The sequence below is a fragment of the Rana temporaria genome, chromosome 7 (assembly GCF_905171775.1).
Source record: "Rana temporaria chromosome 7, aRanTem1.1, whole genome shotgun sequence".
Taxonomy (NCBI): Eukaryota; Metazoa; Chordata; class Amphibia; order Anura; family Ranidae; genus Rana; species Rana temporaria.
This window is the reverse complement of record NC_053495.1, coordinates 12366617-12379474: the sequence shown is the minus strand read 5'-3', so window position 1 is coordinate 12379474 and position 12858 is coordinate 12366617. Positions and strand designations below refer to the sequence as shown.

Sequence of the window (12858 nt, the reverse complement as noted above, 5' to 3'; positions counted from 1 at the left end):
TAGTTAACGCCAACGTTGCTCTTTAAAGACCAATCAACGATCAGATCGCTCTTCAGTAAGCAAATGCCAGGCAGCGAGGAGTTGTATGGCCTGCTTTAACCACTTGCCGACCAGCCGTCGCAGTTTTACTGCGGCAACATGGCCCTGTGGCCACTAGGGGCGCCCCCCTGGAGCCGATGCGAGTGCCCGACTGGGCGCGATGATCGCCGGGCAATCGCTCGTGACAGAGTGAGAACCAGGAGCTGTGTGTGCGTGTGTGTAAGCACACAGATCCCGGTTCTTTCAGGGGAGAAACGCCTGAACGTGTGTTCATACAAAGTATGAACGCCGATCTGTCCTTTTCCATAGCAAGTCCCACCCCCCCTTCAGTAAGAACACAGAGATGGAACACAGTTAACCCCTTGATCGCCCCCTAGTGTTGACCCTTTCCCTGTCAGTGACATTTATACAGTAATCAGTGTATTTTTATAGCACCGATTGCTGTAAAATTGTTAATGCTCCAAAAAATGTGTCAAACGTGTCCGCCATAATGTTGCAGCCCTGATAAAAAAAAAAACGCAGATCGCCACCATTATATATATATATATATATATATATATATATATATATATATATATATATATATATATATATATATATACACACACACACACACACACACACATATACACACACACACAAACACACCAGTGACCACACTGTCAGATCTCCGCTCTCCCCTACGTCTGCCGGTGTTCACCCGATCCGATGATGGATGGAAAAATAGGATTTCCTCCGTCTGCAGAATCAGAGCATAGCAGACCCGGATGAGATCGGGTGTCACCCGCTATCCCATAGGGATACATGCATGTCCCTTTTTCATCCGTAAACGGATGGATGAAAAAGTGGACATACGGTGCGCAGGTGTGAAAGGGGCCTTAGGCACCGGTAATTGTGCCGAGAGCATGCAGGGCACAGGTTTGTTTACATTTAGATACACAAATATGCAGCCCCTCAGTGTTAAAGGGCCACCCGCGCTCATTAGGCTGGGCTTCTCTTAAGGGCCACAGTAGTGCAATTTGTTTTTCACTCCTGTGACCCCTTTTCAGTAGAGTCCAAGCTCTGAAGTCCACTCTCTGCCAACGTCACCAAGTTCAGCCCAGGCACCACGTCATCCTGACTTCGGAAGTCTGGATCCGCCAGGTGCCGCTGAGACAGCCGCTCCCTTGCCCCTCCACAGCTCAGTGCTCCAGTGAGCGTGAAGGAGCAGAGCAGGAGAGCTGCATGTTTGCGCACTCTCTGTGCCAAGAGGTTAAAAACCAACGTTGAGAATCATCAGGAAAGGTGCTGCCCAACTAGACATTTACCTTCTCTGCCATCCTCCAGGCTGCAGCCCCCGTTAGGAACCGTCAGATTTTCAGGTGCTTTCCCTGGAAGCTGAAGCTCCTCTTGTGTTGCTGGAACTATCGAGGAATCTACAAATGTTTCCTGATCATGAAGAATCTCGGGTGGTTTTGGGACTTCCTGCCGACGCTCCAGGACTTGCTCCGAAACTGTAGCGGCCAACTCTTTCGACGGGACAATTGCACCTGAAGCCATATCCTCCTCTATCCGGTTACTTGGTGTGGCGGAGCACCCAGGCTGTACCATCTGAGAGACTGACGGGGGCACTGGCTGCATATCAGGAAGAGGAATCATCTCTTGGTCACATGCAGGAGCCTTCAACATGAAAAGAAGCACGTTAAAAAAAAAAAAAAAAAAAAAAAAAAAAAAAAAAAAAATTGCACAGTATATTAGACTTTAATATTAATCCTGTGTGTATTTATACCATCAACATATTACACATGGGTTTACAAATCACAATGGCCCCTTATGTCAGTCCCTGCCCTGATGAAGGAATGTAGCATGTCCCCTTAAAGTTTTTGTAAACATCAGAAATTAAATATGAACAAAGCATATCCCTCTATAGCAGGGGTCTCCATACTTTTCAAGCTAAGGGCCAGTTTACCGTCTTTCAGACTTAAGGGGGGCCAGATTCTGACCAATGGAGGTAGAAAATTCCCCAGGGCCGAGCATCAGTGAGAATAAACATGGCGCCAGTGCTGGAGGAGGAATAGTGCTCCATCATTGCTAGAATGGAATAAATAGTGCCCCATTGTTGGTGTCATTGGGAGGAATAGTGCCTCATATCGTTGGGAGCAATACTGCCCCAAGGGCCAGATGAAGGCTAGCAAAGGGCCACATCTGGCCCTCGGGTCGCAATTTGGAGACCCCTGCTCTATAGCATGGGTCTCAAACTGGCAGCCCTCCAGCTGTTGCAGAACTACAAGTCCCATGAGGCATTGCAAGCATGACTCCCACAGGCAGAGGCATGAAGGGACTTGCTCTATAGTGTGTACTTGTCTCAATCCAGAGCACCAAGTGTCATCTCTGTCTGCTGCCTCCTTCCACTGCTATCTGCACGAGTCACTTCTGACAAGCTTTCCTAAGACCAAGAGAAATAAAAGCGACAGAGGGAGCTCCAGCACACAGCCTGTGATTGACCACCTCAGCTCCGTTCCTGTGTAAGGGGGGGGTGTCCTTTCCCTCCAATCAGCTCTCTGCGTTCTCCACACCAAGCTCTGCAGAGTATAACCCCCCACGGGGGTTAGCTCTTGCGGGCGCGCTCCCGTGATACAGCCTGCGGCTATAGCTGCTTATTGTATCACTTGGCCCTGGCGCGCCACGTCATTGATTTGATTGACAGCAGCGGGAGCCAATGTCTGCGCTGCCGTCAACCAATTAATTAGCCGAGAAGCCCGGCCGAGAAGCATGCGCGTTCAGGCCGGGGGACTTTCGTGGGGTCAGGTAAGTAAACGGGGGCTCGGGGGGGGGGGGGGGGGGTGCCAATCCTCTGTTTTTTTTCACCTTAAAGCATAGAATGCATTAAGGTGAAAAAACATGAACCTTTACAACCCCTTTAAGTAGGGTTGTCCCGATACCAGTATCGGTATCGGGACCGATACCGAGTATTTGCGGGAGTACTTGTACTTGGGAGCACTCCCGCAAATGCCCCCGATGCCTCATCCGATACTCGCCCCCCCGCTGCCGCAACGAATGCCGCCGCATACCGCAACAACACCACCGCCGCCGCATGGTTAAACAGTGTGCGGGGAATATCACAGCTTTCATTTGAATAGCTGCAGTGTTCCCCCACTGCGCCGCGTATAGACACTCCCTCTTGCTCGGGATTGGACGGATCTGTCCAATCCCGAGCAAGGGGGAGTGTCTATACGCGGCGCAGCGGGGAACACTACAGCTATTCAAATGAAAGCTGTGATATTCCCCGCACGCTGTTTAACCATGCGGCGGCGGCGACATCTAGGTGTGGGGGGACATGGCTGCAATATGTGGGGGGACATGGCTGCAATATGTGGGGGGACATGGCTGCATTTGGGGACACATTTAAAAAAAAGTATTGGTATTCGGTATCGGCGAGTACTTGAAAGTATCGGTACTTGTACTCAGTCCTAAAAAAGTGGTATCGGGACAACCCTACCTTTAAGGGGTGCATTCCAGATCACTAGTGTACAAGGTCCCGGGTAGTAGGTCAGTTTGTAAAAGTGATCAATGATGGAGCGTTCGCTTCCACATCAGGAAAGGGGCAATTTCTTGAGATCATGAGCATGGATACATTTCAGTTGCTCAAGTGCTCAGTTTCCCTTTAAATGTATGGAATTATTTTAGGATAGTGGGAAAGTGACCACGAGAGAATGACGGGTTACTATTTTTAGAAGCAGCTCCACTTTACATTTGGCAACCAGATCCGGGGGGGCGGGGGGACAATATGTAGTTGAATCATTTTTAGAAACAGAATCATCAAGTCGCTGCATCATCGCTAATCTCACAACCTTCTCAAGTAATCATTTACCATTTGCCAAGGGTGCTGCAGACTTTCCTTTGTAGCACAACACACAGATTACAACTCCCTGCCAACTACTAGGAGACTAAAAGCCTCCTCTCCTTCCTGCCATTTGACCATCATAAATCTCTGCACTGATAACACCCCCAATGCTCTCCTTTCTCTGTCAGACCGGCTCCCTCTCCCACCCATCAGCATACAAAGGACTCAATCCCATGGAAAGCCTGTTTTAACCACTTAAGGACCGCCGCCTGTAGATATACGTCCACAGAATGGCACGGCTGGGCAGATGGACGTACCTTCACGTCCTGTACGTCTACCCAGCCATGGGCCGCGGGCGCGCGCCGACGACCCGGTCCGAAGCTCCATGACCGCGGGACCCCAGCGGCGATCGGTCCCCGGAGCTGAAGAACGGGGAGAGCCGCGTGTAAACACGGCTTCCTCGTGCTTCACTGTGGCGGCAGCATCGATCGTGTCATCCCCTTTATAGGGAGACACAATCGATGACGTCACACCTACAGCCACACCCCCCTACAGTTGTAAACACACACTAGGTGAAACATAACCCCTTCAGCGCCCCCTGTGGTTAACTCTCAAACTGCAACTGTCATTTCCACAATAAAGAATGCATTTTTTGCTGTGAAAATGACAATGGTCCCAAAAATGTGTCAAAATTGTCCGCCATAATGTCGCTGTCATGAAAAAAAAAAAAATCGCTGATCGCCGCCATTAGTAGTAAAACTTTTTTTTTTTATAAAAATGCAATAAAAACATCCCCTATTTTGTAAACGCTATAAATTTTGCGCAAACCAATCGATAAACGCTTATTGCGATTTTTTTTTACCAAAAATATGGAGAAGAATACGTATCGGCCTAAACTGAGAAAAAAAACATTTTAGATATGGTTTGGGGGATAATTATTACAGCAAAAAGTAAAAAATATTGTTTTTTTTTCAAAATTGTCGCTCTATTTTTGTTTATAGCGCAAAAAATAAAAAACGCAGAGGTGATCAAATACCACCAAAAGAAAGCTCTATTTGTATGGAAAAAAGAACGCCAATTTTGTTTGGGAGCCGCGTCGCACGACCGCGCAATTGTTTGTTAAAGCGACGCAGTGCCGAATCGCAAAACCTGGCTTGGGCATTTAGCTGCCTAAAGGTCCGGGGCTTAACCGGTTAATAGTAGAGCTAAAAGCAAAATGTTGATTATTTTTTTTTAAATAAAGAGAGGGTTATAATCCCTGTCAGTTTTTGCACTGTGTCCCATTGAGGAGATTTCCCTTCACTTCCTGTCCCATAGCTACTACAGGAAATCGTTACAAAGTGAGAAACTCCTTAGTTGCCACCAGAACTAGTGTCTCCGTTGGAAGATTTCCCCTCTAATTCTGCTCTGGGAAAAACCCAAAAACCTGAGATTTTATTTTACTTTCCATGATTAAGGTGAACAGGACAAATAGAAGGTGAATCTCCTTAAAGGGGGGCACAGACAATAAAAACCTGACAAGATGTGCCAATCCCTCTCCACTCTATTCAAAACTAAAAAATGTTGTGCCCCAGGCCCCTTTCACACTGGGTCACTTTGCAGATGCTACAAAGCTAAAAATTGCGCCTGCAAAGAGACCTGAAACAGCCGCTGCTGTCTCTCCAGTGTGAAAGCCCTCTCACACTGAAGCGGTGCGCTAGCAGGACAATAAAAAAAAAAAAAGTCCTGCTTTGGAGCAGTGAAGGAGCGGTGTTGTATACCACTCCACCGCTCCTGCCCATTGAAATCAATGGGCACCGTTGCAGAGGCGCTTTGTGGTGGTTTTAACCCTTTCTTTAAAGCGGAGTTCCACCCAAAAATTGAACATCCACTTATCTTTCGCCCCCCCTCCGGTGCCAAATTTGGCACCTTTCAGGGGGGAGGGGGTACCTGTTTTTTCAGCCGCCGGGCCAGTTAGAAAGTGCAGGGCGCATGCGCAGTAGGGAACCGGCAATGAAGCCGAAAGGAGTGCAGCATGCCAGTAAGGCGATGGTCAACCCCCCCCCCCCCCCCCCCCAAAAACTGCCTGCAGAGGAGAAAAAAAATGTAATAAAAACTTACCAACACACAGGGGTAAACCTAGCTTTTTCACTGCCTGAGTAAAACCCATTTCACACTGGAGCGGTTTGCAGGCGATATTGCGCTGAAAATAGTGCCTGCAAACCAACCCTAAACAGCCGCTGCCGTGTCTCCAGTGTGAAAGCCCCCGAGGGCTTTCACACTGGAGCGGTGCGCTAGCAGGACGGTAAAAAAGTCCTGTTAGCAGCATCTTTGGAGCAGTGTGTATACCGCTCCTGGCCAATGGCATCGCGGCTATACCGCCAGCAATGCGCCTCTGCAGATACCCCCGCTAGCGGCCAAATACCGCCTCGAAATTGGCGGTAAAGCGTCGCTATTTTTAGCTATTTACCGCCGACGCCGCCCAAGTGTGAAAGGGGCCTAATGGGCCCGCATCAGTGGAAAATTCTTGCGTAATTATATGTTGGCATGCCAACCACAGGCACATGTAACAGTGCAGAAGCACAGACGCGAGAAAGACAGGGAGACATGGACAGAGCAGTGTTACCTTAAAAAAAAAGTGGACAGCCCCCTAACGAGGACTACAATTAAAGCGGGAGTTCACCCATTTATTAAAAAAAAAAAATTTTCCCCTTAGATTCCTGCTCGTTCGGTCTAGGGGAATCGGCTATTTGTATTAAAATATGATCCGTACTTACCCGTTTTCGAGATGCATCTTCTCCGCCGCTTCCGGGTATGGGTCTTCGGGAGCGGGCGTTCCTTCTTGATTGACAGTCTTCCGAGAGGCTTCCGACGGTCGCATCCATCGCGTCACTCGTAGCCGAAAGAAGCCGAACGTCGGTGCGGCTCTATACTGCGCCTGCGCACCGACGTTCGGCTTCTTTCGGAAAATCGTGACGCGATGGATGCGACCGTCGGAAGCCTCTCGGAAGACTGTCAATCAAGAAGGAACGCCCAGTCCCGCAGCCCATACCCGGAAGCGACGGAGAGGATGCATCTCGTAAACGGGTAAGTACAGCTCATATTTTAAAACAAATAGCCGATTCCCCTAGACAAAACGAGCATTAATCTAAGGCTAAAAAGTGCCCTCTAAGGGTGAACCCCCGCTTTAAGCTTCACCCTTTCCCGCCGTACCCAAAACGAATAGAATTTATTTTTTTCAGCTTATGTTATATTTTTTCAAATAAGGGGCAGTTTCAGGTTAGAGTGAAGACCCCAATAATCATCTTACCTTGTCCCCTGCAGCATTCTGAGTATCTCTGAGGGGACTTGCCGGTGTTATTAGTACTGAGCTATCCCCGGCTTGAGTCCGCTCAGGAACTTTGCCCAGCCCTTTACTTTTCACACACTTTGTAGAATCCTCTAGGCTGACAGTTCTGTGACTGCGAGGGCTGGCGTCCCGTGCAGGGACTGTGGAAACGGGTTTATGGGGCGAGGCTTTTCTAATCTGTGACCCGCTCGGGGTGGCTACGCTGGCTTCACTTTTTCTTGCGACATGGCCCTTCCCTCTGGTGGGGACTTCCACCGATTCCTGGCCTCGCTTGGCGCTCTTCTGCTCAGATTTGATCTTTTTCATCTCAGAGTTGCCAGCCGGTTGGGTCGGATTCTTTTCAGATGCAGATAATTTTGAAGGTCCTTTTGCTTTGCGGTTTTCTTTTATTGTAGTTTGCTTCCCTTGCTCTTTAACCACATCTTTCTTCTTTTTCTAAAAAGGAACACCGTAATAAGATTTTAACATTCATTTATAAAAACGAACACAGAACAGCAATAACATTATGACTGACAGGTAAAGTGAATAACATGAATTGTCTTCTTACAATGACACCTTGAAGCTGTTGTAAAGGCATACTTACCTGCTCTGGGCAATGGCAATGGGGGCAAATTGAATTAGTACACCAGGGGTTGACAAATTTGCTTGGAATCTAGGAGCCAGCTAAAAAAGTTAGGAGCCAGAAAACGCGCCCCGTCCCGACGAGATTGCGCGCAGAAGCGAACACATACGTGAGCAGCGACCGCATATGTAAACGTGTTCAAACCACACATGTAAGGTATCGCCGTGATTGGTAGAGCGAGAGCAATAATTCTAGCCCTAGACCTCCTCTGTAACTCAAAACATGCAACCTGTAGATTTTTTTAAACGTCGCCTATGAAGATCTTAAAGGGTAAAAGTTTGATGCCATTCCACGAGCGGACGTATATTTGAAGCGTGACATGTTGGGTATCAATTTACTCGGCGTAACAATATCTTTCATAATATTAAAAAAAATGGGGATAACTTTACTGTCGTCTTATTTTTTAATTAAAAAAAGTGTAATTTTTTCCCCAAAAAAAGTGCGCTTGTAAGACCGCTGCGCAAATACGGCGTGACAGAAAGTATTGCAACGATCGCCATTTTATTCTCTAGGGTGTTAGGATAAAAAAATATATATAATGTTTGGGGGTTCCAATTAGAGGGAAGAAGATGGCAGTGAAAATAGTGAAAAATTACATTAGAATTGCTGTTTAACTTGTAATGCTTAACTTGTAATACCAACGGCCACCACCAGATGGCGCCAGCTCACATCTGGTGGTAATAACTTGTAATACCAACGGCTCACCACCAGATGGTGCCAGGTCACAAGCCAAGTCGCCAGGACCCTATTTCTAGTCGCCATGGCGACCGGGATTTGTTGAGCCCTGTAGTACACCATGGGTGGGGGGGGGGGGGCTAAATCGGCTCTCCTGTACTCGCTCCTGTCAGATGCGAGTGGGGAAAAGCCGATACACGGCTTTTTCTGTTTACATTGCGATCAGCCGTGATTGGACACGGCTTATCACGTGGTAAAGAACCTCAATCAGAGGTTCTTTACTTAGGTTGGGTTAAGCGGTGTATCAGACCGACATGCCGCACCACGATGGCTGCGCGCCCCCACTGGCAGTTATCCTGAAAGACGTCATATGACGTCCAGTCAGAATAACTGAACCATTGCCCCGCCGTCATTTTGCTGTAGGCCACATGGTCGGACCCTCAATTAGGCTCAGTAACAAAATATTATCTTTCATGTCGAATGTTCACATGTACCTGTATGTTTTGTCTTTGGAGGAATTATCATGCTCCTGTCTACTATGCTTTGTCATCTACGTTATGTTTTTCAATAAAAACGTATTCAACAAAACATTTTTGCTGTAGGCCGGGCGGGAAGTCGTTAAACCCAGCCATAGCCCACAGAACTACATTTCCCAAGATTCTTGGAAAATGTACTCCGAGCTGTGACTGGGCAGCTCAATACCCACCCACAGCGCCACCATTTAGCTGCCGGGAAACACTGAGCTTTACATCAGCTGTAAAAGATGTGAATGGGCGGGGACAAAAATCGGGAGCATCACAAAACGGAACCGCCCACCGCAGCCACAGACCGCCAACGCTCCAGAGCATCACAAAACAGAACCGCCCACCGCAGCCACAGAACGTCAGCGGGTTCCCTGCAAAGACTATACAAGGGCGCCCACAAGACCGGTAGCACAGGTGAAGGGGGTAGGATTGGAGATTTTTGTAATGCTAGAGTGATAAAGCCCCGTGGATCCCACTTTGCAAGGTGGTTTATTTAGGCACTGCTGTGGTTATTCAAAAGATATGTGAATGTTCAGTTAACAGTAGGGGATTTGTTTGCAATAAAAAATAAAAAAAAAGGCAATAAAAGAATTTGACCGAAGTTTGACTTTTGAATGCAAACAGGCAGGGCTGCTGATAGAAATCACGGGACCCCATACAGCCTACCTGACAGGGCCCCCCTGGCCGGAAGTGACTGAGGACATAGATTTATCAGTTAATTTCTCTGCAGCCTTAGTTGCACAGATAAATGAACTGGAAGCGCTCTGAGGCTTCTTGCTCAGTCACAAACTGAAGCACAGTTTACTATGCTTCAGTCGAACAAGAAAACGACCTAGGGGCAAGTCATGGACTTTAAGGGCACTGTAGACTGGTAAAGATAGTAGTCACTATGCTTCAGTGATTAATGAAAACAGGAGTGATTGAATGAATGAATGACTTATATAGCGCTACTCATGCGAACTGAATCGCCTCTGGGCGCTTTTTCCAGCCAGAGTCTGCTTGGCTGGTGCGGTCATTTTACCCCGTAGGATCGTGACACACTTGGGACACACAGATATACATATATATACTGGGCCAATTTGGACAAGATCCAATTTACCTACCAGCATGTCTTTTGAGTGTGATGAGGAAACCGGAGTGCCCGGAGGAAACCCACGCAGGCACAGGGAGAACATGCAAACTCCAGGCAGATGGTGTCGTGGTCGGGTTTCGAACCAGCGACCCTTTTGCTGCTAGGCGAAAGTGCTACTCACTACACCACTGTGCTGCCTTGGTACCGATCACTCGCTACGTTCATTCAGGAAAGGAAGGGGCCAATAAATTATATATTTACCAGCCCATTCCCCCGCTATCCATCCTGAAACATCCCCCTGTGTACCCGCAGCAGCTGTCGGCAGGAGAGGAAAGGAGGGAAGCCGGAACCACTGGGGGGGGTACTTAAGATGGAAGGGGCGCATGTGCTAGAACCAATCTCCCTGCAGTGAAGCCGGAGGGAGAAAGAGGAACAGAGGCTGGCAGCGCTGCAAGGGGTGGCAAAAGAGGATTGGTGTCTGCAATAAGACAGTACAGACGGTCCACCTACTCGGCAGGTGCGCGGGCCCCCCATTTGAACTGATGGGGCTAGGGCCCAGTACAGGAGGGCTGGCTGTACTGCCTTATCAGCGGCCCTACAAACAGGCCCAGACATTGTGTAATATTACCCTGATGAATCTCACCTGGAGGCTGGGCCACTTGTTCATAGGAATTTTCTTCTGCAGGATGACTTGCAGGAAGTTCCCTTTCTCTTTATACTGAATCTTACTGCAGGATCCTTCGATCTCTTCATGGAAGTGACAATTCCACTGACTGCCCTCTGCAATACACAAACATTCCCTTAACACGGTTAGTTCACCTTTTACAGAAGGTTCACGCAAGTCCCTGCTGTACTTGAAGACTTTATTTCCTCTAATGCAAAGATTTCTGCCTTTACAACATTTTGAACCACTTGACCTGCAGGACATTTCTGGCACTTTTTGTTTACACAATCATGATTTTTTTGCTAGAAAATTTCCTAGAACCTCCAACCATTATCCATTTTAAATCAGAGGCCCTAGAGAATAAATTGGATTGTATTGCAATTGTTATGTTACACATTATTTGCATAGCAGCTTCTCAGTACATTTTTTTTTTTTTTTTAATTTGCAGCAAAATAAAAAAGCAATATAACCCAATTTTTGTAAAAAATAAAGAATGAGTATACGCCAAGTAAATAAATATCAAACATTTAAAAGTGTCACAATGGCAACAAACAACGTAAATTTTACCATCCATAGGCGACGCTTTAAAAGCCTTTACAGGTTACCACTTTAGATTTAAGCAAGGGTTCTGGAAATACTGCCCATGATCTGACATTCGTAGTGTGACCTCGCACGTGTCAGATGATCACTGTTTGCGTGCATTTGGGACCAACGCGTGTTTTGCATTTGCAGGAGGGGGGGTGGGGCACTTTACGTATTTTTATTTTATTTTAGACTGACGCTTTAAAAAACATTTTTATTAATGACTTATTCCTGTCACAAGATATGAAAATATCACTTGGGAAAGCAATAGACATGTAATAGGTACTCTTTATGGAGAGATCTGGGGTCTTTAACCCCTTCCGGACCAGCCGCCGCAGTTATACCGGGCAGGCTGGCCCCCCTGCGCGAGCCATCGTAGCAGTACGTTGGCTCTTTAAGAAAGCCTCCGGCTGTGCACGGCCGAAGCGTGTCCCCGGAGCCAATGCAAAAGCCCGGCGGTCACGATGACCGCCGGGCACCCGCGATTGCTCGATACAGAACAAGAACGGGGATGTGTGGGTGTAAACAGACACATGCCGGTTCTCTCAGGGGCGAGGAGACTGATCGTGTGTTCATACAATGTATGAACACCGATAAATCTCTTCCCCCTAGTCAGTCCCCTCCCCCTTCAGTAAAAACACACATTAGGGAACACATTAAACCCCTTGATCGCCCCCTAGTGTTAACTCCTTCCCTGGCAGTGACATTTTTACAATAATCGGTGCATTTTTATAGCACTGATCGCTGTATAGTTGTCAATGGTCCTAAAAATGTGTCAAGTGTCCGCCATAAAGTCGCAGACCCGATTAAAAAAAACGCCATAAAACCACCCCCTATAACTTTAGAGGAGGGAGGAGGAAAGAGGAGGGAGGAGGAAAGAGGAGGGAGGAGGAAAGAGGAGGGAGGAGGAAAGAGGAGAAGGAGGAGGAGGAGGAGGAGGAAAGAGGGAGGAGGAAAGAGGAAAGAGGAGAGAGGAGGAAGGAAGGGAGGAAGGGAGGAAGGGAGGAAGGAAGGAAGGAAGGAAGGAAGGAAGGAAGGAAGGAAGGAAGGAAGGGAGGAAAGAGGAAAGAGGAAAGAGGAAAGAGGAAAGAGGAGAGAGGAAAGAGGAGAGAGGAAAGAGGAGAGAGGAGGAAGGAAGGAAGGAAGGAAGGAAGGAAAGAGGGAGGAGGAAAGAGGGAGGAGGAGGAGGAAAGAGGGAGGAGGAGGAGGAAAGAGGGGAGGAGGAGGAGGAAAGAGGGGAGGAGGAGGAGGAAAGAGGAAAGAGGAGAGAGGAGGAAGGAAGGAAGGGAGGGAGGGAGGGAGGGAGGAGGAGGAGGGAGGAAGGGAGGGAGGGAGGGAGGAGGGAGGAGGGAGGAAGGGAGGGAGGAGGAAAGAGTAAAGAGTAAAGAGGAAAGAGGAGAGAGAGGAAAGAGTAAAGAGGAGAGAGGAAGGAAGAAAGGAAGAAAGGAAGAAAGGAAGAAAGGAAGAAAGGAAGAAAGGAAGAAAGGAAGAAAGGAAGGAGGAGGAGGAGGAGGAGGAGGAGGAGGAGG

General features: G+C 47.9%; 1 protein-coding gene across 2 annotated transcripts in view; it reads right to left on the bottom strand.

Moving 5' to 3' along the window:
• Window positions 1-12858, bottom strand: part of USP19 (ubiquitin specific peptidase 19) — a 114657-nt gene that overhangs the window by 77590 nt on the left and 24209 nt on the right. For both annotated transcript variants that reach the window (XM_040358909.1, XM_040358911.1), the window contains exons 4-6: window positions 10727-10863; window positions 7152-7625; window positions 1347-1698 (exon numbers count right to left, since the gene is read on the bottom strand). In XM_040358909.1, coding sequence (XP_040214843.1) covers window positions 1347-1698; window positions 7152-7625; window positions 10727-10863 — 963 coding nt within the window. The remainder of the gene's footprint in view (window positions 1-1346; window positions 1699-7151; window positions 7626-10726; window positions 10864-12858) is intronic.